Here is a 26,159-nt window from a genome sequence, read left to right as displayed (position 1 = left end):
AACACCAGGGTTGCGTACCCCGTACCCGGCGATTTGTGGCTGATGCCCCTCCATACTACTAAAAACAAACCAACCACCCCCCCCCTCTTTCTTTCTCAGTCAGGAGCGATATAATTCTTTCAGTCTCCCGCCCTTTTTATCTTGCGATCTCATTTTTCTTTCTTTTTGGGAATTTGAAGTCCTATCACTGGCCTTGTGCGGCTGGGTTTGATTATCTTACATCTTCGGTTTCAAAGGTTTCCTCTCACAGCAACCGGAACTGCGGTTGAAATACCAGTCTTACTTCTCTCTGTCGTCTGGGTTACGTATGTCGCCTCTCAAAAATGCAGAGAGCAAGAGAATTGTGTCGCAATAAACCATTATCCGTACTGACATCTGTTGAATACTCAGTGATACACTCAGTTTGCCAACTCTAGATCGCGAGAATGTCTGGGGGACCTTACGATCCTCGTCTGTTTTTCAGCATCAACAATATCCGAGCGTTCCATATTCAAAATGGAGAGGAGTCGGAACTCACCCCATCAGGCCCTCAAACCCTCTCTCTTTTGATGGTCCCAACCTCATGCCCGTCTACGGATCCCGAATTAGCCTCCCAGCCTCCAGAAGACGACTTCTACCTCCATCTGCACCTCCCCCCCGAGTTGGATCTGCCTTTACCCGCAACAACTCAGATATACCACCAGCCACCCGACAGCTACCTCATCCCACGCTGGGATCTGGGACCCGAAGCTGGGGCATTCACGCGTATCCAATTTCCTCCAATCGGCAATGGTCCAGATGAAGTGTCCCAGGAGGACGTGGACACCTTTGAAACTATTCTCGCTCAGTGTACGGCCTTCCTCGAGCGGTCTTCCCCCCCAAACTTTGCTACATATAACCCTGCCACATATGCTCCTGGTGAAGGATACGTTGGAACCGGGAGTGACAACAAGAATGAGACGGTGAAACCCAAGTCCGGTCAAATCGTGCTGGTTGACGAGGAGAATGGAAGCGTGGTTGGAGAGTTGACAGATGGCTTCAACGTCGTGGAGGCTGCAGATGTGAAACACGGCTCCAAGAGTATGTCCAATCTCACCCTACACAATTCTGGTAATAATTTTTGCCAACCAGAGCTGCAAAAAATAGATCCAGTTGAAATCCAGCTCCCCTCCGAGGGACAAGGTAACAAGATCAGAGTTCAGAATATGTCTGAAGAATATCTGCACACCGCGAGACACCCGGCCTATGCAAAGTCCACCATTGTTCAGACATCTGCCACCGCCTCGCGCCTGTTGGTTGCAGGTTCTGCGTTTATCGGCAAGTCACTGCAATCCGGCGCAAACACCTTCACCCAGAAAACAAAGCCCAATGCCAAACCCATGACATTCAAACCAACGACCCACGCACGGATCAGGAGGATCAATACAATCTCCACCAGCGCCGCGGGACTCTCATCCAAAACTGTTGGTACGGTAACCAAGATAGCGCAGAACTTGGGTGCCTCCGTCGCGGGCAAGAACCTAGGTTCAAAACCAAGAGGCTACGATGAAAATGGCCAGCCAATCTACGACTACAAGCCCGGCATCCTGAATAAGTCCCTCATCGCCTTCTCGACAATCGCAGACGGTATCGACCAGAGCGCCAAAAATCTCCTGCATTCCGGACAATATGCCGCAACCACAGTCGTTGGCCACCGCTACGGCGAAGAGGCTGGCAGAGTCACCGCCAACCTAGCTGGCGGGGTGAAAAATGTCGGCCTGGTCTACATTGATGCTGCGGGCGTGTCTCGCAAGGCCGTTCTCAGATCCGTTGCGAAGGGAATGGTAGTAGGTCGCATGAAGGATGGACAGCAAATTGTCGTCAGCGGCGATGATCCTGGGATGTTTGGGCAGCAGCCTCCACCTCCTCCCTCCCGCATGGGGTCGGGGAGTAGCCAAAGCCTATCTGGCTTAACAGCTGTCAACCCTCCTCACCATCCTCGTGGTCCGTCCCCCGCTCCTACCCCACCACCTGCCTATGGTGTGCAGACTGGGCGCTCGCTGGGCGGCACGCCATTGCGTAATGGCAAGCAATCAAACACTTAATACTGTTAAAAAGTTTGAGGGCGGGTAGGGGCAGAAAAAGGGTTTTTTTTTTTTTTTTTTTTTTTTGGTTAATTTTTTCTCATGACCTTTGATTTACTTACCTCCTTTTTTTTATTCTTTTAGTTTTCTTCATCTTAATTTTTCCGACGTTTGCGACATCTCTTTGGGGGTCTTATTTTTTCGATACACGATCCTTGCTGTACTTCGAATGATTCCTGGGGACTTTTGTTTTCTGCATTCCGCGCTCTTTCCATTTGGGTTATTTTTTGTTTTTTATTTTTTATTTTTTATTTTTTATTTTATTTTATTTCATTTTATTTTATTTTATTTTTTTTTTTTTGATATTTTCCCGCGTTTTTGGCGCTTGCTGTAATTAGTGTCTTGATATTGGAACGGCAGCAATTGGCATAACTAATAGAAGATACACCTTTCCCTGGAATACCTGCACGGTAGAAATCTGTGTTGTGGTGCTATCAGGGTTGAATTTATACTCCACCTTCTTCGTGCTCTTTAACTGTCCCAGAGCCTGGTCTGTCACCGGCCAGCGTTTGTATTTTTACATATTTAAAAGGTATTTTTCGTTTCCAAGTTGTATATCTATTTCCCCTTCGGGCACAAATATTCCATCTGGGCCCGTGAGAGGTTGTGACTGCCGTACGTTAATTGGCAATCGTATTTCCCGCGGCAGGATTAGTTATGCATTTAAATAAGCTTAATTCAACCCCAACCCCAAAATCTACCTAGTCCCGAGTAGGCAGTTAAGTTAACTGTTACAAGATCTCGGAACCTTGAAACTTTCTTTCAACGCCAGTTAGTTATCGCCTGTTCCCAGGTCAGGCCGTCAGGTTGGGATGGGCAGTCTAGACATATCCTTTCTATTGTTCCTGTCTGTTTGCCTTGCTGAGGGCCTCGTTCCAGCGATGACAAGCTTGAATAATAGGTTTCAACTCTTTTGGGGTGTCAAACTGGACGACCGCTCCACATGAGTTAGTAACACGATGGAAATGAAAATGAAGCGAGGTGGTCGCCAGCTCTTTTGTCGTCAAGGTGGAAGTGGATATGCTGTCTGGCGGCTCCTTGGATCCCTTGTTAACTTCAACCCCTACAGTTAAAGGAGAAATTAAACTGCGGGCTAGAAAAATCAGCGCGACCCCGAAACCCCCTTCATGCTCGCTAGGGGGAGGCAGCCATGTCACATCTGTCATCCTCGCTTTCGTGCATCTCGACCACAGAGCTCAGTGGCACATATATGGGACATACTTGGGAAATCGGCGCCAGCCCCAAGTCGGCTCTTCTGCTGGCAATGTTGCCATTATGATTTTATGCAACGTTTCAGACTAATTAATTTGTCCCTCGACCACAGATGGTTAGCGCTGGGTTGTTGCCTACTGGGGCCTGTTCATTTCAAAAGTCTCGTATTTCCAAACTCAATTGAGTGAACTTCAAAAGGCAGCCTGATTCCGTGGTTGTTTTCGGTTTTTATAATTGTTGTAGGCCTTTGAGCAACAGTCTTCTTGCCCAAGCACTTCGTTCTGACAGCAATAGTCCCCGAAACCCTTTTCCCGCCTTAGTTTTTGATCTCGTGAAATTTGACATATTGTGTTCGCCCCCCGTAAGCATGGAGTTACCGTCTATCCCAGTGCCGCTGAACGACTTCATAGCCTATCTGGATAAATATAGTCGTGATGAAGTTCTTACCGGCAGTGCGATGGCTCCGTTCAAAGCCTATGAGTATAAGCTCCGTGAGGTTTTTGCCCAAGAGCCTGACGATAAAATCCTTGAGGACCCTCATCTCAGTGTTCTCCCCGTTTATAACGGTCAAGCCGAACGCCTTAAGGTGAAAGCGCGGGATCTTCTTAACGAAAGCCCAGCGGACGCTGAAAAGTATATTCTTCCACTGATTCACAGAGCACGGAAAGAGAATGGCGGCCCTGCCATTGTTCCGACGTTCAATCAGTTCATGGATAATTTCAGACTGTTTTCGGAGTTATCCTTGGTTGACATGGACTGGAGCAATGTTGTTGCGTCTGGAAGTGCTGTGACTACGTGCCTGTTGCCTGTTCCTGACAAGTACAGTTCCTCCCGGAAGGCCCAGAGGTATGTTAACGAAATTATTTGGCCATCTGTGGATAGACCTTAGACATGCCCTTTTGAGGATTACTGCGTTTTTCTGATCTTTTAACAGAGAATACTACCACGAAAAAATTGCACCTTCCTCCGACGTCGATCTGTTCCTCTATGGGCTTAACGAAGAACAGGCTATCGAGAAAATCAAACAGATTGAGACATGCGTCCGCAACAATATTTTGGAGGAAGTCAGCGTACGTAAAATTAATTTCAATCATAAGATTCTTATTTATTATGGAAGATATCTAACAGCAGAAACAGGTCATTCGATCCAAAAATGCCCTGACAATTGTCTCAAAATATCCAGTTCGCCATGTCCAGATAGTTCTCAGGCTCTATAAAAGCGTCTCGGAAATTTTGACAGGCTTCGATGTCGATTGTGCCTGCACCGCATTTGATGGCTCGCAGGTTTGGGCCAGTCCCCGGGCAATCGCAGCTTTTGCTACTCAGACGAACTCCATCGACCTCACCCGGCGTTCTCCTTCGTATGAAAACCGCCTTGCCAAATATGCCCACCGCGGATTTGAGGTGCACTGGCCGGCCCTGGACCGTTCCAAGATTGATCCGACAATCTTCGAAAGAAGCTTTAATCATATTGTTGGCCTCGCCCGACTCATAGTTATGGAGAAATTTCCTACCCAAGCTGGGAGGGAAAAGTACATTGAACAGCGCCGTGCAGCCCGAGACAGACCTCCTCCAGCCGGTGGGATGATCTATTATCGCAACAGAGCAAACCTGAAAGAAGTCCAACCGGAAGATGTTGCAGAATGGGTTGAGCAAGAGGATGTTTCTAACTACCACACATTCACCATTCCGTATGGGCCAAAATACACCCCCAAGAAGGTATTTTTTCTTTCATGTACGTTTTTGACAAGGGGCCTTGTCACTGATATCCCTTTCTTAACAGATCGAGAAATTAATCTACAAGAAGGATTTACTCCTAAATGCTGAGTGGAACAAGCCTAAGGATCGTTCTGTGGATTTGCATAGGCACCCTGCGTTTTTCGGTAGCGTAGAGCACGTCATCGACGATTGCTGTGGGTTTTGCCCTGTTCCGCTTACAGACGAGGAGAAGGACATCTCAGAGCAGGAGGGTAAAAAATACGTGTCAGGCAAAGTCCAATTTATGAAAAATGATCCTGGAAGACAAACAATCGGGAGCTTCAATCCTACAACGGATTCAGATTGGACTGAATTCGCGTACGTCAACGACACAGAAAGTCTCTGTAAAGCCATTGTGGAGGGAGATATTGCCCACGTTCAAAAGTGTTGCACGCAGGAAAACTTCAATGTAAACCAGCGAGACTACACTGGGCGCATGCCTTTGCATCTAGCAATAATGTGCGGCACCCCCGAAATCGTACAATGCCTCGTCAACCGCGGGGCCCGGCTTGTGAGCCGCGTCGCTGGCGGATTCACCTCCCTTCATCTTGCTGCTGCTCGCGGGGATGTGAGAATCTTGCGAGCCATTCTTCGGAAAAGCGAGGCAAATCAGGTGGAATATCTGGAAAAATCAAATAAAAATCCAGAAACTGCTGGACATGATATCGAATCCGCCTCAGATGGCGACGATGAGGAGGAAGGTGAAGGAGAGTTTGACGACATTTCAATGGTGAGAACCGGCACACAGTCCCCCTATGCCGCCACTCAAGGGTCAATGGTCGTTGTTACCGACCCCTCAAAGGTCACCATGGAAGAACAGAACGACGAGGAAGATGAGCCTAATTTTTACGATAATCTCGGTGTTGTTTCGTGGGATATCCCACTTAGTCCGCTTCATGTGGCTATTCTAAATGGCCATGTCGATATTGTCAACTGCCTTGCCACGGAATTTGGTGTTGATGTAAGCCAGCCGTTCGTAAAGAAGGAGTACAGTCAATCTCATGTGCTCTTTTCCATGCTCCTTGCAATGCACCACCCTTTCAAGGTATCCAAGGCTCTATTACAGACCCTCCTAGAGCTTGGCGCTTCTTCCACACAAGCCGATATGCAACATCTGACAGCGTTTCATTCTCTTGTAATGGTTGGAGAATATCGACTTCTTGACACGATTTTCAAATTCGACGGACCCGCTGCCCACCTTGCAATAAATCACCCGACTGTCACTACTGATTGGCGACCTAGAGCTATACTACCTTTGACGACAGCGGTTAGGCACAAGGGCATTGCTATGATTGAAAAATTATTGGACAACGGCGGCACTCTATCCGTGCCCACTGAACGTCACCGACGTTTTTGGGCTCGCCAGGGAAAGATTATGAAGGTTGAGGCTTGTATGGTTCAACCGATTGTTAAAGCGGCTGAATTTGCAACACCTGTGGTGGTCGGAAAGCTCTTGGATGCCGGGGCAGATCCTAACGCAATGACGACAGATACGTACGCATTACTTGATTCAGATTTTGGAAGCTCTAACAATGGTCGGACTGTTCTTGATGTTATTGGCGCGCGAAAGGATTTCCTGAAGCCATTGATTCAGCATCGCAGTAAACCCATCACATCTCTAAATGCAGAGTTTGAATCGGACGCGGTTTATTTGGATGGTCTGGTGGAAGGGACATTTGAATATTCCTTCGTCCAGAAGGAGCTCGCCATGGCCAAAATTGCAGTTGAGATAATCGAAAATGAGTTGAACAGCGAAAGATTTACGAAAGCTGAACAACAAGAGAAGCGGAAGGCTGACTGGATCAAACGTGAAATCGAGGCTCTAGAGAAAGTCGAACAAGCCTTGAAAGAAAAAGGTGGCAAAACCTTTGCAGAATTGCACCCTACACGTGATGGCACTGCTCATGTTCAACATGGGAGGGACGGAATGCCTTTAGTTCTTGATGAAACAACATTGAAGAAGTTTGAAATCGATTATACCTTTACAGATCAAGATGTTGGAGATCTGGATACGAAACAGTATCTTCCACTGTAGGTTTATCTCCTTCTTCCCTTCTTTTTTTCTCCTCTCCCTTCCTTCATGTGGTTCTGCCCTCCCATACTATCACTCTATGATGTCGTTTACTCTCTAATTATTGGAAAACAGGTTCCAAGCCGCATGGGATGGTGATCTCGCGAGAGTCAAGCAACTTACCACCGAGCCACAGGCTCCGAATAAATCGTCATCGTCGCTTCAGCTTACGGCAATGCACAAAGTGCGGCTCTTTGACCCATTCGCTATTGCTGTGGCTCGGGGCCACTTCGAGCTGGCTAGGTCCATTCTTCAAGATGTTGAGGCTCAACAAGTCCAACCAGATACCAAAAAGTCAAGCCGTAAAGTATACGAAGTTGTTGTTGACTCTAACGTTAATGATTACAGTTCCAGCGGCGAAACTGATGATGACTCGGATAATGATGGGGTCGGTGTGCGTTTCAACGTTGTTAACGACCAGCAAACCATGGATGATGTTCGAGATACCATGAACGCCGGTAAATACACGACTTCCCCCTTTTACCTTCTCACTCGAAGCCGAGATATGTCTCTATTCCTGGGAGGTGGAGATACGGAATTTGAGAAAAGCGAACGCAAACGCTTGTCCAACATTGTAGGGAGCTGGACTCGGGATCATACTGTAAGCAGTCATGCTTTTAGCCTGCTTTTAATTTCATAAATTGTTTTGGATCTTTTGTTATACTGACCTTCTCGCCTCGTTGTCTACAGTATTGGGCCACACAAACTATGAAGGCATCTTTCGCAATCCAGGGCATGTCTCTACTCGAGTTTGCTGTCCGGCAAAATGACATGGCAGCAGTCAAATTTTTAGTCGAGCAGCAAACACACTACCTTATCAAGAGTAAATCTAACGACGGTGACTGTCACAAGTTTATCACGGTTAGCTTTGATATATTCAAACTAGCTGTGAAGAATGGCAAAACCGAGATGTTAGGTTTTTTCATGTCGAAAACGGGGATTGGATTGCCATTTCAGGCTCTGATGGAGGAAGCTGGTGTCAAATTGAAAACTAAACATAAGGTATGTAATTGGCCATGGTTAATTGTCAGCTAAATGAGCGCAACTTTCCTAACAAATAACCCCCAAGTATTATCGAGGCCTCTCTGTGTACGGGAGGAAACGTGAAGATTGGGCGACCGAAAACGTATACCCTTATGGACGCTCGTTACAAAGCTCCGACTCACTTCTTTTGCTCGCCATTACGTTGAAGAATCTTGAGTCTGTTAAGTGGTTCCTTAGCGATGAGCCCGAAAAGAAGTATAGGGAATTTCTACACACTTTCAGAGACGACAGTCGCCTGGCGCCCCTTTTCCAAGAAGAGAGTGGATTTGAGGCGATGATAACATCCTGGCTGGGTGCTCGACGTGAGTTACGCAGTTGTTCTTTCCCTTCCTCTTCTATGAGAATCACCGTTCATGAACTAACAACCGCCATCAGGAAATTTGGCTCTCCACTGTGCTGTAATGGCCGCACCAACTGAGGAACTTGGCAATTCTCTCGTTCACTTCATCCTCCAACGGTTTCCAGACTCCTTGCACACGAGGAATGCTGATGGTCTCACACCACTGCATCTGGCATTTGCTGGTCAGAGGATTATGGCCGCCAGGGCCCTTGTTGAGGCTGGAGCAGACCAAACCGCTCGGGACAATGATGGCCGTAACATGCTTCATTACATTCTCGTTTCACGTCCTTCCTCCGCCAATCACTCTGCTGAAATCGTTAGGGTGCTGAGTGGTATCTTAGATCCTGGAGTCCTCTCAACCCTTGCAGTACAAAGATCTCGTTTACAGTCTGCAAGATCACTAAGTTATGTCGAATGGGGTAGGCGGAGTCCATTGTCAGAGTGGCTTCAAAAGTCGCACAAGATCACGACAGATACGCTGGAAGCAATACTGGACATTACTGGCGGAAAGGAGCTCTATATCCTTGACGAAGAAGGAAACTATCCAATTCATCAAGTTACCAGAATTCAGAACATCGAGTATCTTCGAGTTATGTTAAAGAGGGATTCCAGTCTTGCCAATCTGGAAAACGCCACAGGAATCACTCCCTTAGAGATTGCGGAGAACAAGCTCATAAGTTACCTAATCCAAACCCTTAACGCTACAACCTTGAAAATCAACCGCGAAAATTACAGGTACTACGGAGGAACTCCTATTATTTACCAAAATCTTAATGATCCTTACAGACCAGACACCAAGTTCAAGTCCAGCCCGTTCAGCACCTTTGATTCGATAGATGATGAACCAACCATTTCGTGGAAGAAGTGCAGCCAAAGTAAAATCGTGCAGTTGCTGCGCAATGCTTCAGCGAAATCAGACAAGAAGAGGATCCTCGTCAGCTTGCAGGATGCGAACGAGCTGGTGAGGCGTGTGTCGGCTATCCAGCAGAAAATGGGTGCGGTTCATCCGTTCACAGATGTGGATGGCGATGCTGAGGAAGGGGACCGCGATAGGGTTACGATGACTGACGAGGTAAAGGCATGGATGTCAACGCTGGACGAGCAGTCTTTTGAGGTGACAGCGATTTTGGAAGAGGAGGAAAAGACCAGGTTGCGGAGGGGAAATGGAACTAGTGGTGATGATAGCAGTGACAGTGATGAGGACGAAGATAATGAGTAAGCTGCAAAATGTACTAAATGATATTGATGTTCGCATCAAGATATAACTTATATTCAGGTTTATGCATATAGTTTAATTTGATAAGAGGATACTTTTGCTGGCCTCTTTTCTGTTCGTTTCCTTCATTTACAAGCTCTTTACACCCCCTTGTTGTTATCCTTTCATCTAAGGACGGTTAATACAATCCCGCTTTGAAGGCGAGGAGGATATTACCATTCCCCAATGGAGATTGCCAGAGAGTTCGGAAATACCCCAATGCTCTATCCCACTGCGACGAAGTGAATCTTTTGGGAGATTCAAGGGTTTCAATGGAGATCTGATTGTATCTCATTCGATCCACTTGTGTTCTACAACTGCACATGATATGTTGCATGTTCAGCTATGTACGGAGGCATAGAGTTACCGCGCAGTCCCAGCTTGAGCTTCGGGCCGAGAAAAGATTAGCGCCTCCATGGCCCTCCATTGCTATTTCAACTGCTGGTTTCTTTTCTCTTCCTGTGCTGGACTTGCTCTGAGACAACTACAATGAAAAGATCATACAGAGCATTTCATGATAATCGGAGAGCAACTACCAAAATAACCGGTTATCCTTGACAACTGAATGGAATGGAGAGGGTATAACTACAATACATGATATGAATTCTAGGAACCGCGCTGTTGAAAACTCCCTGGAATGGAAAATAAAATGGGCTGTAGTAGTTAACTATTTGAGACACAGCAACATGCATCAAAGCAAAGCATGCAAAGCATGTCTTTTCTATTGATGCGCCATATAACTATATTCTGTAAACTTCTATTGGACTCAGCTCACACTCTTGTCCAGCTCTCCCGGGTTTAACCCCATCACTTACACACTTCCCGAAAAACCAATTCCTTAATCCCTTGCGGCTCGATGTCTGATTGCATTGCACACTCCATTGACAGCAAACATCAAGACGTATATTCATCAACCGACTAGCCATGAGGATGTAAGATGTGCACTCCCACCTGTTTGACGACTCACTCACTAATTGGTTAGTTTTTCCCACCCGAGAGGCAGTGAAACCATGTCAAAATGATGGGAACTTCATTAATTTAAAATCCGTAAAAGACGCCAGCGGGAGTCATGCATCCGTGACGAGTTATTGCGGGCTCAAATCTCATAATGGGTTAAATTCGAACGAACGACAGAAACCGCCTGGTAGCTAACTAACTAGAACAACCCAAGAGATGAAAGCAGCCCGTCTGAGCCGGAGCAAAATGGTAAACATCAGATTTGAGTTTTAAAGGAACCTGCGTTCATCGAAATGTTCAATTTCTTTTGTGTTTCATTTTCTTTTTTACTTTTGCTTTTTACCTTTTGTGTGTCTGTAGCATAACTACCAGGCTTGAAGGTCTTTTGCAGCTTTGAAGGGTGACTAATCTCTGTGCAGCTCTCGAGATAGCTTCATACCTAAATGGTAGAAACCAACCTTATTAAATTAACCGTCGTTTTCGAATTGACTAGTTCCAAGATCTCCAGATTAAAAAATGATGTCCAACCCGGCCAATGTCAATGCACGCTTTACTCCCCCTCTCCTGTCTCTGACAATTGGATTCTGGCGTTTTGTAAAAGAAAAAAATAAATGAGATTGGCAGGGTAGCATTTCTGGTTGCAAGCGCGCGAGAAACGTTTCTCCGTGCAATCGTGGGATTTTTTTCTTTTCTTTTTCTTGAGGATTCGTTTGGAGGGTTTCATAATGAAACACCCCAGGATAGGGTCTGCAGAAGATCTCATTCTGGCTCACGGAACGGCAACTATGCTATGCCATGCATGTTGATCCCATCAGATCATGCCTTTGTTCCAGGCATTGAAGCACCTATATCGAGTGGATCGATGTATATATATATATATATATACATATGTGAGGCATTGATAGACTAGAACTGCCATTTTATTCAATCAGTTTCAGATATTGGCAGGCTGATGATTCGCTTTCTTCCTTTTTTGCTTTAGTGTTAACATTTGCTCTCAACGCTTCTAAATTTTGTGCTGCAAGGTTGATCGTTGTGGCAATATCCGGGCATGCAGTATGCAGCTATGTACGAAAGGCGCCGCTTGCTATTAATAGAGATCCTCTCCCAAAACAAGAGCAGTTTGGTTACTTATTTATTTACCGATTTAAATCCCCCCAAAGCTCCTTGAAAGTTTCAAAATCCAAACAAGAATTGATAGGAATGTTAGGTATGGCTTGCTAGTAAAGGCTAAGTGCTCCTAGCGCGAAGGTAGAAAGTAAGCCGTCGAGTCTGAGTGATCGTTCTTTTTTTCTTCTTTTCTTTTTTTCTTTTTTTCTTTTTTTCTTTTTCTTCTCTTTTTCTTTTGCCACAGTGCCACGCTGTCATTGACTGCTTTGTCGATTGTTTTGGTTGCATCGCCGAGGATCCCAGCTCTGCCAATCGCTGTGGATGATTTAGTTCTTATCCCATCAACCTACATACATCATCACATCATCTATGCCAGAGCGCGGCCCAAGACGGGGCGGGGCATACCAATCATTAGGGTCTCTTCCTTTTCTTCATTCGACTGCCTTAATATATATATATATACAAGGAAGAGGAAGTGGGAACTAACATAGTGAGGTCATGTGTCGTTTGACAGAGAGTTTGCCCGTAACTACAACAATCCATGCGCTGTTCACATCTTCCGGTGCTGCTTTAGGCCGTATGTATGTATGTATGTATCGTCGTCGTATCGTCCGGGGGTGCCCGCACGGACCACCTCCCCGATCAGGCAGCGAGCGGGGCCGCTTTTACCGGAGCTGGCACTGAAGTTGGCCATTTCAGGCCCGGTTAACAGCGATGAGCAGCGACTTGCCGAGATTCCCAGATGGTCCAAGGGAAAGGGAAAGCAGGCGTCTGTGTTCCGCAACCCACCGCCGCCGCCGCCAGACCCTGAGACTGGCAGCGGAGTTTGAAGGGGCATGAGGCTGCCGGTCGGTTGGGAATAAACAGTTTTGCTAACAACACCAAGCGCGTTGCATTGGGCCTGGATCATTCTCAAGAACCACCACACCATACCCCTCGTGATTTCATGACACTTTTCAGCGCCTCCAACAAAAAAAAAAATAAAAATAAAAATAAAATAATAAAAAAAATATTCTATTCGTTGAAGCACGAGGGCTAATCGCACATGACATTGGGTGATTCAACTAGAACAGATTGCATCGATGGAAGATTCCTACATCTACGAGTTGCTGACCACCGCAGTACATTTGGATTGTGGTCAAAGGGCGAGAGGGAGATGTGTGGGTCCTTGAGAGAGGAAGCAGCGGCGGCAAAGATGATGTCTATCAGTTCCCGTGCGCCAATTGGGAGTTGGTGTACAAGGGCGTATGCCGGTGAGAGACAGCAATTGCAAAACTCAGCGGGCATCCATACTCCTTGTCCTACATCTCCGGCTCTCGTTTGGTCTCCCTGCTTGAAAACGACTGCAAGGGCAAAGCAGCCAGCCGGGGGAGAACCCTGGTTTGGATGAGGCATATGGTTTTTTTCTTTTTTTTTCTTTTTTCTTTTTTTTTTTTTTTTTGCCCCAAAGTTCCAAGACACTTTGACAACACAAATCAGGCCTTCAGCATGCATATATCGGTAACACTTTGACTAGAACTATATAGGCTGTGAAAAATTAGGCTAGGCATTTATGTGACATGAAAGAGTGGAGAGAAACGCCCTAAGGACTTGGTACACGACCGGAAGCAGATTTTCATCAAGACTAGACTTGGAATTCGATAACTAGTAGAACCGAGTAAAGCATGAAGGTTGAAAGATTTGAGATAGGGAGGTTGAAGCTAGGGAGACATTGTTGATTTGTAACGTTATGGTGAGGATAAGAATGTTAAGAGATAACCCAAGTCCTTGAACCTCAAATAGGTAACTAGCTACGCGAGCGGTGATTTTCAGGCGGGGGGCTTCTTTTATTAAACTCTCTGGAGTGGCAGTGAAGGAGGTTCTTGGCAAAGGTCTAGGCAGCTTGTGGGATTTGCTTTTGATGGCGATACAGCTGTTCTGAGCATGTGGGAGAGGAGTTTGGGAGACCGTCGGATTCGATTTCCAATCTGTCAGCTGGAGATGAGTGCAGAGGAGAGCAGTTCCATCGAGAGGTCAGGTGAAGGGATGAATTTTGCCTTTAACCCATGTCTGGGATATAAAATAATAAATAAATAAAAACCCCACCCTCTCTCTATTTGAACCGTTCCTATCCTCCGTCCCCAAGCTTGCATGCCAGGATTCCTCACATATAGCCATACTTTCGTTTTGTGTATGAACAGGCTTCGCTGACAAGAATAGACTGGTTGCTACCGCGGTGATGCTCGCAACGCGGGTCTAATTTGTTCCTGACAGCAATTCATGCCTCTCCGTGATAATTTTCCACGGCGTGGGACCTTAGGAACGAAGCCCATGCATATATATATATATTAGCAAGGACAGGCTGATTTACCGCCTCCACCGACGAGCCAAGAGTACCTAAATTCCGGAATATAAAGTCACCTGCAACATTGAAAAGCCTCCTCTAAGCCGCCGTCGTCGCCCAGAGGGAGAGTCAAGCGGTTAGCTAAGAATACCGGAATATCAAACGTCGCCATAAACTGAATGAGAAGTTTGAAGGGCTCTGTGAGATTCGTTATATGGAGATAAAGGAGCATCTGAAAGGTGTGGTTAACGAATGGCAAGACTTTGCGAGCACTTTCAGAAAAATGCACCACGAAATGGTTACGCGAAAGTACAAGGGACGTAGCCTGTGTCAGACATGGCGTCCGTGCCTGCGTCAGATAAAGGGCCGCATTAAAGCTGAAATCAGTCAACTCCCTGAGCACTGGAGACAAGTCCCCGACATCCATCGACCTGCCATTGCAGATTGCATAGAAAGGGTTGAGGTTGCTTGGAAGACAAAACCCAAATGGCCCACAGAGCTCAAAACTCTTTGAGGGACTGACGGGATCATTCGGCACAGCTGTCAAAAGAGTTAAAGTAAAGATATGAGCAGGAATTGACAGAGCTTAGGAACTTTTGCGGGATTCTCGTCACTTTGAAGGGATTGACTGAGGAGATGACTGGTTGAAAAAGCCAGCGCAGGAGGCCAGAAGCTAGGATGACGTCGGCAGTGCAGCGTGTGTGTAAATGAGAGGCGGCCTCAGCGACACGGGATTTGACTCCGCTGGGGAGGGGGAGCATGGAGGGTAACGGGCGGGTGAGCTTGGGGAGAACTCCAGGTGAATTATCCCAAGTAGATTCCCGAGTGGAAAACAAAAGTGAAGTGGGAGGAAGCGGAAAGAAAAGTGAAAACCATCAAGACGATTGAGAGAGTGGATGGGCGGAACTCCCCAGGCCGGGAGACCCATCAAAAGCAGCAAGAGAACATAAAGGACGCTAGAACCAGATCGGGGTGGCTGTAACTGAGAACATTATTTAATGTATCAATAACTAGTTAACCAACTAGTTAGTTACTGAGCAGTTAACTAACTTATTTAGTTTTCACCAGTTGGTCGCGAGTTATTTCCCCTGGCTCTAAACTTTGGATCCATTGAGAGTAATAATAAGAAGAACGTCAGATTGCAATTGATGGGTGGTTGTGCTCTGGACACGGTTGTAGATGCGGTCGCTGGCCTCGTTAGATATTTGCTATTATTGAACTGTTGATAAAAGTGTTATTATCATCAACCGGTTAACTAACTAACCAGTTGACTGCTTAATTATTATTAGTTAATAACTACTTTAGTCTGCCATGTCACTCTCATACATCAGACATTAACCTGAACCAGATAATGATATCCTCAACTCGGTTCATCCCTTCAATCTCATATCTCTTCTCTCTCTCTCTCTCTCTCTCTCTCTCTCTCTCTCTCTCTCTCTCTCTCTCTCTCGCGTTCTCTCTCGTGTGGTATCCACAGTTAGTTTCTTACTAGGTCGTTGCTTGGTTGAATCCCCTCTGTGCTAGTCCTCATTAGCCTGCCTGTCCGCTCTGTTGTTTGTTCTCAGTCTTCTCATTCCCTCATTTCAATTCCTCAATTCCGCAACACTAAGCCTCCTCCACTTTTCCCACCACTCCCTCCTCTCCCTCTCCTCTCCCTCTCCTCTCCCTCCCTCCCTTCTCTCTCTCCCCCTCCCCCTCTCCCTCTCCCATCTCACTCCTCGTCTCTCTCTTCTCCACCCTCGTTTCACCTCTCCTCTTCTCCTCCTCTTTCTCCTTTTTCTTTCTCTCCCAATCTCTCCCTTAACCCACCCCCCCACCAACCTCCCCCAACGCTTTCATTCCCTCTCATCCCTTCTCTCCCACCACTCTCACTCCTTTTCTTCCACCCTAGGTGTGTCAATTATTTAAAGCAAACCTCCCCTCAAGACCAGGCCGCCCGGTCGGCTTCACTAGATCTATCCCCCCCACTCTTTTTTTAATCCATACGCCTCTTGCTCTCTCTACCCTTGGTCCTTCTGTCGATCATGCCGTTTTGGTCGACTGGACATCCAATCGTACATTCGACAATCCCTCGCTCCTCCAAGAAGCTGGTCGCTGGATTCCAATCGTCACGTCCGCGTCGTTGAACCCGTTTACTTAATTTATTCCATCGTCTCGTCTCGTCTCGTCCCCTCCCGTCCCGGCCTTGCCCCTCCTTCCATACATCCTGATCCGTTCACTCCCATCACATCAGTCAGCGGCTCCACCCGCATACCATCGATCAACAACACTCAACATCCATCAATTGTCTGCCGCTGATTTCGCGCTGGGTCCACGACACGCCGTTCTGTAGCCACTGCTGCTGCTGATGCTGATGCTTGCTGCGGCAACTCCTCACCACTCCCTACTACAGATCCCCGCTCCCACTGCCACTGCCACTACGCTACATACTGCTATTGCTATACACCGAAATACTCTTGTTCCTGCTGCACCTTAATCCTAATACTGCAAAGCCGCGCCCAACAAATCGGGAGTGGAAGTAGCACATCCGCGGCGGAAGGCACGTTTGCCCCGGGCGCACACGCACCAAACAGCAGCAAACAGATTTTCAACAACTTCTTTTGTCTGGTTGCGGCGGTCTCTTGTTGTCGGTCAACGGTCAAGCAGAAACACACCGCACAAAACACGCGTTGCTAGCCGCCTTTCCTTCTTTTTGTTTCTTCAAAGCGCAAAAGGCGCGCCCTTGTTTTGTCCTGCAACTCAGCCAATCTACGTCGTTTGACTCGCATCAGGTTTCTAAACCCCTCCAACCGTGTGCAGCTGGACCCCCTTCGCGTCTTCTGCCAGCTCAACCCCCGACACCATAAACAACACAACCCACCACTCACACTACCAATTGTCAACTGATCTTGCGATATCAATTCGCTCAAGAATCCATCGAGAGAAGGCAAGCTTTGTCTTGTGTATATTAATTTCTATTAGATGCTTTTGGACTGCTGGCGATTTGTGCGCCGTAGCAGTGGGTAAACCAATATCGCGTGTGCGGTGTCTCTGTGGACAAATGTTCATCGCTTGAACCACCCAAACACTCATTCATTTTTTTTTTTTTCGAGTAAGAATCAATTGCGAAAGCCAGCTGGATTGTGGTCCAGTCAAAATCGACTGCTGGTACATGGAAGATTGAATCCCCACTGTCCATCTTCTGGCTGCTTTCTTTCTCAGGGAAGGCATGTCGTCTGCTACGCAGATCGCTTCCCAGCATAGCACCGCTCAGTCACCCAGCCAATATGCACCAACGGGACCTTCCAGACCGCCGCCAGTCCAACAAACACCAGTTGGGCAACGACATTCAAGTAGACAGCACGGCGACAATGCTGCTCACCCCAGCGTACCGGTTAGCCCTGACCAGTTCTATTCTCCTCCATCTACCGTCACCTCGACAATGAATACCCCCCAGCACCTTGCCTTGCCCCCTTCGACCCATGCTTCCCCTTCACCGGCGACTCCACCTACAGCTCAAGGACCCAGCAATCCGCGTCCCCGCCCTACACCCACTTTGTCCGACGGCCCTGGGTCTCCCCCGATTCCCCCTCCTCGTACCTCGTCGAACCAACGGAGTCGCACCTCGTCAAATAACCAGTCTGCGAACAATTCCACTGAGCGAGTAAGCAACTCTAAACATTCCAAACGAAAGGGAGACAACGGACGGAACCGCGGAGATCGAGAACATACTCGTGAAACAAATGCGCGTGAGAGAATGAAAGATAACGGTGGCTCGGCAACTGCCAAGTCGCGTCGCAAAGGTCCACACTCACCCGAACGTCCACAAAGAGCTGCAAGCACACGAGAACCCAGAGACCACATGTCACCTCCTCCCGCAATGGAGAGTCGCTCTGAGGCTACAATGGGCCCAACTTCGATTCCAGCTGGTATTCATAAGGAAGGAAGCTCGGTGATTAATCGCATGGTGGTAACAGATCCACAAGTGGATATTGCACGGGAAAAGGAGCGTCAGGCAGAAGCTCAACCTGACCGAGAACCCGTATCCGGATTGGGACTTGTTAGCAGTGAGGGTGTTGATGATGGCGGACGAGGGGCTCGAAGCCGGCATGACTATTCAAATTCCTCAAGGCGGAAAGAGACAACGTTTGGTGACTATGTCCTTGGTCAAACCATTGGCGAAGGTGAGTTTGGAAAAGTTAGACTCGGCTGGAAAAAAGACGGTAGCGTGCAAGTTGCGATCAAGTTGCTGCGAAGGGAGAGTCTCGGAAACAACCCGAGTCGCCTCCCGAAAATCTATCGCGAAATCTCGATTTTGAAAGAACTCTCACATCCAAATATTGTGCGACTACACGAGATGGCTGAGACAGACCGACATATTGGCATTGTTTTGGAGTATGCGTCTGGAGGTGAATTGTTCGACTACATCCTCAACCACCGGTATCTAAAGGACAACCCTGCTCGTCGCCTATTTGCCCAACTAGTTTCCGGCGTAGGCTATTTGCACAAGAAGGGAATTGTTCACCGCGATCTCAAGCTGGAGAACTTAATGCTCGATCGCAACCGGAATATCATCATTACCGATTTTGGATTCGCAAACACGTTCGACCCGTCCGATGAACTGGGTGAAGAAATTGAATATAATCTGACCAATAGGGATTTCGTGAGGAGGATGAAACTAGACCGGCCCAATGCGAAGGGCCTTAGGCGCGGTGATCTAATGCAGACTAGCTGTGGCAGCCCCTGCTATGCGGCTCCAGAGCTGGTCGTTACTGATTCATTGTACACTGGGCGTAAAGTTGATGTCTGGAGTTGTGGGGTTATATTGGTGCGATTGAATATCCCTATACAACTACACTTTGTTTTGCCTGTGCTAACATTGTGTTGTTTCAGTATGCTATGCTTGCCGGTTATCTTCCATTTGATGATGATCCTGCAAACCCAGAGGGTGATAACATCAATCTGCTCTACAAATACATCGTCACTACACCACTCACTTTTCCCGAATACGTCACACCTCATGCGCGAGATTTATTACGCCGCATCCTCGTGCCAGATCCTCGAAAACGGGCCGATCTCTTCGAAGTCGCACGGCATAGCTGGCTTTCGGAATATGCGCATATTATTTCTCATATTACGAGTAATACTACAAATGTGGCTGATATTGCCAATACCACTGTTCCTGCTGGTGAGTTCTTAATTTCCAGATCAAGCAAAACAAAAGAGACTCTCATGCTCTTGGTCGTCACTTTCGAAAGGTTTTATCACTAAAATGTTCTTCTAATAGAAGACCAACAAGAAACTCCATCGCTTGCCCGCAGCGCATCTGTAAGAGAACCTAAAAGCCACCACCATCATAGCAATGTTTCTCCGATGGGAAGCCTTAGCCATCAGGCGGCCAAAATCTCGCTGGATGATGAAAAGGCAAAACAACACAGAGATGCAAAGAGGAGAACGGTGCAAGTCGAATACGTGGCACCTCAGTCTCAGACAGCTCGTGGAGACTCAACTGTTGCGTCCTCGTTTATGGTGACAGCTTCAGGGCCTCCAGTTTCGTCCCACACGCGACCAGAATCTAGTAGAGAGCCTCCTGGTTCAAGTTCAGTGGGTGCTGCTGCTACCGCTTCACGATCTAATCCATTACCGAAGAATCCTCCAACCAGTCCCGCGACTACTACAAACCAAAACACAACAGAACGACTTCAAGGTATGCCTCAATCACAGTCTGGAAATCTAGCGCAATTGGTCTCGGACCTAACTGGTGCATATTCCGGTCTTCAAGGTGCGTTGTCGCAAACGAACAGGCCTCGCACTGGCGGGTCCATGGCTTCTACAGTTACCGGTAGATATGACAGCCGTCTGCCGTCCAGAGGCTCTTACAGTCAACCTGCAGCCCCTGCAGTCGCAACAACAAATGTTCAAGGCCGTCTCGCGCAGCCTAAGCTTGGCAAAACTTACACCATGAATCCTCCCATAACTCAACATCCCACAGAAAATTCCCTTGTTCAACAAGTCACAAACCAGGATTATGCCGCTGGGCAACAACAGGAGGGTACAGCCAAGGGCCACAAGCGATCCAATACCGTTAATAGCATTGGGGAGAAATTATTCGGCAGGTCTGGATCGATATTTGGTGGTCGATCATCGTCATCTAACCAGGAGCAAAAGCCAACTAAACGCTGCCCACCAACGAGCATGAAGGAACCGACCGTCTCGGATGAGCCGCGAGCATCCATAGATTCGCGTCGGTCGATTTCGTATCCCTTCCACCGCAAACAGACTGACCCTACGAGGGAGAGTATGGCTAGGCCACGGAGATTCTCTCTCCTGCCTGTTTCGTTCTCCATGAAGGGATTTTCATCTTCTAGCAAGGAGACGTCTCCTACTACTGAGACCCCTATGGCGCAGATCAATGACTTCCTTCACTCACCGGGGAGTGGAGGTCAACAGCAGCAACAGAGGCGCCTATCAACCGCCAAATCTCCTTCACAATTTCAACACGAAAACCCAGGACATACCGTCCATCACCCGGACGAACAATCTTTTGGCAACACCAACGACCACCTAGACATGATGAACTACTCCAATCAGATCGACCAGCAGTTTGCAGCCCTACATGCTGACTCCGAACCCCGGGACAAAAGTAACCCGTACGGATCCCAACACATAGTCACTGACCACTATTACCAAAACGACCAAAACCTCAACTCCGCTTCTTCGCAACCACCTGCAGCCACATCGACAGGAGGTCAATACTTCCTATCATCACCCGAGTCGCAGAACGCCAGTAACACAGAGCAGTTTATGCCCAGCTACCCGGATAGGTATATTCCAAATTATGACAATGGTTCCGGACAGTTGATCCAGGAGGGTGGTTTCCCATCACAGTCGCAGTCTGGCTCTGGCGGGAAGGGAGGACACAGTGTGCTGCAGAACAATAATCGGCGATTCGCCGATGAGTATGAGAAGAGCCATGAGCATCATTCGGGGAGCTCGGGGGCGGCAAGGAGGGTTATGGACTTCTTTAGGAGGAGGGGGAAGTATCGGGCCGGTGATCAGTGAGGGGGGTGAGGGATGTTTTTGCTGGGATTGTCCTCGGATGGGCGAAGGATATTATGGTTATAGTTAGGACTTGTGAAGCGATCAGGCCAGCTTGTTCAGCTTGTCTGACGGTCTGAAGAAAGATTTTTACATCAATGCCATGCAGATTTTCGGCAATTGCTACCAGGAAGATGAAACGATATGGAGGGCAATAAGAGAGGTGGTTTGAGCTTGATGGGGGTATGAAAAAAGAGTTTGATAGGTCATCAGGCGATAGGAAGGAGGTTGATGTTCTTCCCCATTTCCCGCTTCCCAAGACAGACGCATATCCATTCCCATCCCCTTCATCATCCTATTTGCTTTGTTCCCTTTACGAGTCTATTCTGGTTCATGGAGCAAGAGAAGTCCATAGTAACACACAACCCTGCTTTGTACCACCACAATAACATCCCTTTTTTCTTGTTTTTCTCTGGTATGAATTATATTCACCCCCCTCCCTTGGGCTCGTTTTGGCCTTTTCTTTATTCCTGTCTTCGGCATGGATTCCCAGGTCCTGCCCGTCCTCAAGCGCATTGTTTGAACTCTCTCTCTCTCTCTCTTGCACTATTTTCACGAAAGAGGCCAAATCCCCTTGAGGTTTTAACTCCTTGTTTTCCCCCTAATTATTTCTTAATTCCCTTGTCACTCCGTCTCTGATGGTTTGAATTTTCTGTTCTGTATGTTTTCTGTTTTTACCTTCTCATTTTTCTGCTTTTCATCATCTTAACTGGTTGCTCTTCACTTTTTACATTGTGTCAATAAATATCCAATGTGTTTGTTTTTACTTCTTTTTGTTTCCTTATTATTTCCTTTGTTAGTCAATGTTATTACTTTCCTATTTTATTTCATTCTTCTTTTTTCACTTAACTGGATAAATCAATCAAGCTTTTCTTTTTTCTTTTTTATTTTTATTTTATTTTTTTTTTATTGTCTCTTCTCTTTATCCAAACCACTTAGTATTATTGGTTTTCCTTTATGTCAACTACTTGACCACTCAACTCGGAATATTCTCCGGCATGGCCACTAATGAACACCTCGTGCCATTCATTATCACTTTCCGCGATTAACTTCTACTTCTTCTCATGTGTTCTGCAAAGCTATGAATAACCTTCTTCCTTTTCTTTGTTCATTACTTATTATCAACTCCCGGTCATCTGACTTTTTGTTGGTTTTTGGACACCCGCTGTAAATAGGGCAAGGCAAGTGGCAGATGTGAGAAGATTATATCAGGTTTTTTTCTTTTTCGTATTTATCTTGTATTCAACAGCCAAGCAATTGAGATACTATATTTTCGTTCCGTGTGAGGAGTACACGTATAATATATATGTCCGGTTAATTTTACTCCTCCAGCGATTTCTGTTTTCTCAGATGTTCGTCGTGACTTGTTAAAAATGGCTTGAGACCTCCTCACCTTTCTTTTACGGTTGATAGGTTCACCCCTTCTCCACCCCAGTCCCTCTCTCATGCAACTTCATCACGAAATAATTGATTTCACGCAATATACTTTTGCACGGTTGTTCCGTGGATTTTCATTGCAAGCTCAAAGTCGTTCTTTCAAATCACATGACACCAGTTTCGAACGTCCATCCAATAGACACATGCGAAGAGAGCATGAATCAGGATGTTCAGGGATTCCCCGAAAGAAAAAGAAAGAATAAAAAAAAAAAAAGGTACCTAATATCCTTCCTGCGCCCTCTCACCAGCCCAATAATACCCACTGAGGCGACCATGTGCAACATCCGGAAAACACAAAGACTGCTCTTCTGGTGGGAAAACCGCTGCCCTGCACAACCGTCACCCCGTCACCAAAGGATTTCCGGTTCCAGGCAATCCGTCCGCGATGTGGTACAGAATGAGACATACGTGTATAAGCCTTCCTAGCCAATGGGGTTCTCTTCTGACATTGGACAGCCAAGAAGGGCTTTTTGGGGCGTTGGCCCTGCAGTTCCCTCCATCCCACCTCTCGTTCCATCCTGCAGAGAGAGGGAGGCGCCCGCGCGCTATAGTTGCCGATGCTAAGCAGTGCAGCGCAAGGCCAGCATGCATCCGTGATGCGCCCATGCCTGCGATTGCAATTGGACGATATGTTCCTTTGCTCTTTCGAGAATCAAAGTATTTGCGGATCTTGTTTTGGTACTGGGCAATGCACTGGTGGCGGAACGGAGATCTCGAGGGAAGGACGGGGCTAATATGGACTGATTATTGCGGAGCAGGTCTTTCACTTGGCAAGCAACCGAGAGGGGGGGGCCGGTGTTGTTAGTGTTTGTGAGACGCTCTGTGCTGCAATTGGAGGGGGCGGCATCTCCAACAAAATGCAAAATATAGATTCACTCGTCCGGAGCTAGCTAGCTATTGAAGCAGCCAAGATCTTCTTCCTGCCCTGTGATACACTGATAACAAAACCCTACTACCCATGCTATGATTTCTAGGATGGGAGTGGTAATAAAAAAAAAAAAAAAAAAGGAACCATATGGGCATAACTAAGCTATTTGTTGCATTAACTAGTTATTATGGTCAGATGAAGCACTCGATATGGATTTGCCTCATTTGTCACAGGATCTGGTGGTAAAATCCCGCCGCAAACCTTTTGTTTATGTTTTGGCCTCCGCCTGCTTCTGATCTTGGGCTTGAAATCTATGCCGTTCAATGGCGCGCCACTGCAGCGCTCTGTGGTACCTGTAAAAAGCGTAAAAGATGAAAATTGAACACCGCTCCAGGAATAGTCTGCGTGTCTAGTCTGCAAATCCCGTGTCTTGAGTCTGGAATATCTGCATGCAAGTAGCACAGAACAGGTTACAAAGTGTTGGCAGGAAAATCCGGCTTCTCTTCTGGCTCCTGCATTAGTATATATTGTTTTTTAACCATCTAAGCCTAGAACTCTATACGCACGAGGAAGATCTAGATTCCCCGGGGCTATAGATGCTTTTAATCTAAAAGCAGTAATGACAGTTGACAGCGGGATCATGGTGGGGGGAAGAATACATGCCGGCAAATGGCTGACGAGCTGATTCCAGGGTAGATAAGGCGCCGGATTAATTTTTTTATTCTCTTCTTGCTCCAGACGAATTAGCAGCCAGTCATCCGGAAGCGTGTGTGAGTGTTTGGCAATCGACCGATGTCAACCGAAAACAACGATTTAATTCTCTTCATTCTGTATTTCTTACTCTCTCTCTCTCTCTCTTCTTTTTCTTTTAGCACCCTACTACATTGTTTGCTGCATTCGAATCAACGAACGTTGCAGAGGTCTTGAATAATAAAAGAAAAAGCTAATCTTGGCGCTGATATAAGATGTAGATCTCATCCGTAGTTATTCCGTCAACCCATTCTGAGCGATGCTTGGCGTAGTTGTGTGGACGTTGTTGCTGCAGCCAGAATTGCGCCAGAGATTAGAATGTGAGGTTTAACAATAGCCCACCTGCTACTCCGTATTTGGGCATTCATACAGGTGAATGGAGAGCCAAATGCTCTCAACTTGCAGTCTTAATATTGGAAGTTGAGATATACAAGAGGAAATGGATGAGTGAGCAAAATGAATGCAATGTTCTTTAACTTCAAGAGTTTATTTTTAGAGTTATCTGACGATCGAATCATAAGGTGGTCCCACTGTCAAACGGATATCGTGCCAGGCTTCACCTCGCCAACTTAAAAGAAACCGAGAGAGTTTTAGAAGGGAAAAAGGTAAAAGGTAAACGGGAAAACGGGAGAGCGGGAAAACGGAAAGGCAAAAATTACAGAAAGCCCTTCTGCGGCTAGGAACTAATTGTCCCACTTGTCCGGAATGGCATACATGTCTAGGAAGGGTAGATGCGGGGCGTTAGAAAGAGTAAACAAACAACCAGAAATGGGGATCTCTTCGCCTTCAATGACTTAAAAGAAGCGAATCTATTTAAACCCCTAACCGCAAAAAGCCGCTTTTGCTATCAGTCGATGAAGTCGAGCTGGTGCTGGGAGAACGGGTTGTCTTTTGCGGCAAAGGGCTGGCCGGGGATTCTGTGTCATCGGGCGAAGACTGAGGAGAACTGATAAGCAGTGGTGCTGCATCCGCTGCTGGGAGTTTGGGGGCTGGATTTTCTTGAGGTACGAGGATGAGGAATTTCTGCGTTGCAGTGTGGAAATACATGTTGAGAACGACGTATTGTAAAACGAGGATTCGGAAACAGATGTGGCTTGTGTTCTTCGAGTGAACTGACAAAACAGAGGCTTCAAAAAGGCGGTGATATAGAAAGATGGTAAGGTAGGTAAAAAGGGGTGGAAAAACGGGTGGAAGTAAGACGGCCAAAGTATCAGGCGGATAAAACTCGCGTGGGAAAGTTTTGATGTCAGATTTGCCTTCAAAATGAACGATATGTATGTATATATGAGGACTTTATTTCGCTTGTAGATGCTTCCAGAAGTAGTCGGAAGTTTTCAAAATATGCCTCTAGAGACAGACTCTATATCCAAGGAGGCAGAGCGGGCCCTTAAATAGGTTTTCCCCCAATCCAGCTTTTCATCTATTTATCCGGACGGTCAGAATCTTGAAAACCCCCCGGCGCGGGGGGGGGGGGGGGGGGGGGGGGGCCCCCCCAAATTTTCCCCCCCCCCCCCTAACGAAAACATATGTTGGGGAGCTAAAAACAGCCATCACGGCGAGTTTCGGGACGTAGCTGCGAGGTTTCCTGCAAGCTGGTCGGTCCATTGCTTCTTGTTCATCCTAACTCTGTATTAAGTTACAAGTTGGACAGGGCGTGTGGGGATCTGGGGTTGCTGATAATACACGCCAACCCGGCCGTTTGCCTCCCCCCATCCGGGGACAACCGAACCAGGTGACCTGCGCCAAAGGACCTTGCAGCTGCCCCCAGCTGAATAACCTCGGACGATCAGCCCGGATGTGTGGAGCGCTTGTAGCTTGGGTTAGTTACTGACTGTTGAACGCGGCAACCTCTACT

The 26,159-nt window shown here is 47.1% G+C and overlaps 7 protein-coding genes across 7 annotated transcripts; 4 read left to right on the top strand and 3 right to left on the bottom strand.

Moving 5' to 3' along the window:
• Positions 1–425: 425 nt before the first annotated feature.
• On the top strand, positions 426–2,063 carry PAAG_05453 (hypothetical protein; the record flags this gene model as incomplete). The annotated part of the gene is made up of 1 exon (XM_015845579.1): positions 426–2,063. The coding sequence occupies one exon, from the start codon at positions 426–428 to the stop codon at positions 2,061–2,063; it is 1,638 nt and encodes a 545-aa protein (XP_015699805.1).
• Positions 2,064–2,938: 875 nt separating this feature from the next.
• Positions 2,939–3,376, bottom strand: PAAG_12043 (hypothetical protein; the record flags this gene model as incomplete). Its single annotated transcript, XM_015847586.1, has 2 exons — positions 2,939–3,236; positions 3,324–3,376. The coding sequence occupies 2 exons, from the start codon at positions 3,374–3,376 to the stop codon at positions 2,939–2,941; spliced, it is 351 nt and encodes a 116-aa protein (XP_015702811.1).
• A 305-nt stretch (positions 3,377–3,681) lies between these two features.
• PAAG_05452 (ankyrin repeat protein) lies at positions 3,682–9,746 on the top strand (the record flags this gene model as incomplete). Its single annotated transcript, XM_002792677.2, has 8 exons — positions 3,682–4,160; positions 4,249–4,384; positions 4,452–5,033; positions 5,098–7,103; positions 7,219–7,744; positions 7,834–8,145; positions 8,213–8,489; positions 8,563–9,746. The coding sequence occupies 8 exons, from the start codon at positions 3,682–3,684 to the stop codon at positions 9,744–9,746; spliced, it is 5,502 nt and encodes a 1,833-aa protein (XP_002792723.1).
• A 2,653-nt stretch (positions 9,747–12,399) lies between these two features.
• On the bottom strand, positions 12,400–13,244 carry PAAG_05451 (hypothetical protein; the record flags this gene model as incomplete). Its single annotated transcript, XM_015845578.1, has 2 exons — positions 12,400–12,721; positions 12,895–13,244. 2 exons carry the CDS (start codon positions 13,242–13,244, stop codon positions 12,400–12,402), a joined length of 672 nt encoding a protein of 223 aa, XP_015699804.1.
• A 1,142-nt stretch (positions 13,245–14,386) lies between these two features.
• PAAG_12042 (hypothetical protein) lies at positions 14,387–14,686 on the top strand (the record flags this gene model as incomplete). The annotated part of the gene is made up of 1 exon (XM_015847585.1): positions 14,387–14,686. The coding sequence occupies one exon, from the start codon at positions 14,387–14,389 to the stop codon at positions 14,684–14,686; it is 300 nt and encodes a 99-aa protein (XP_015702810.1).
• Positions 14,687–17,380: 2,694 nt separating this feature from the next.
• Positions 17,381–21,213, top strand: PAAG_05449 (RAC-alpha serine/threonine-protein kinase; the record flags this gene model as incomplete). The annotated part of the gene is made up of 3 exons (XM_015845577.1): positions 17,381–18,979; positions 19,045–19,339; positions 19,439–21,213. 3 exons carry the CDS (start codon positions 17,381–17,383, stop codon positions 21,211–21,213), a joined length of 3,669 nt encoding a protein of 1,222 aa, XP_015699803.1.
• A 3,904-nt stretch (positions 21,214–25,117) lies between these two features.
• On the bottom strand, positions 25,118–25,351 carry PAAG_05447 (hypothetical protein; the record flags this gene model as incomplete). Its single annotated transcript, XM_015845576.1, has 1 exon — positions 25,118–25,351. One exon carries the CDS (start codon positions 25,349–25,351, stop codon positions 25,118–25,120), a length of 234 nt encoding a protein of 77 aa, XP_015699802.1.
• Positions 25,352–26,159: the final 808 nt, after the last annotated feature.

The sequence above is a fragment of the Paracoccidioides lutzii genome, assembly GCF_000150705.2.
Source record: "Paracoccidioides lutzii Pb01 unplaced genomic scaffold supercont2.14, whole genome shotgun sequence".
Lineage (NCBI taxonomy): Eukaryota > Fungi > Ascomycota > Eurotiomycetes > Onygenales > Ajellomycetaceae > Paracoccidioides > Paracoccidioides lutzii.
The sequence above is the reverse complement of the archived record's forward strand: the minus strand, read 5'-3'. Positions and strand labels throughout refer to the sequence as shown.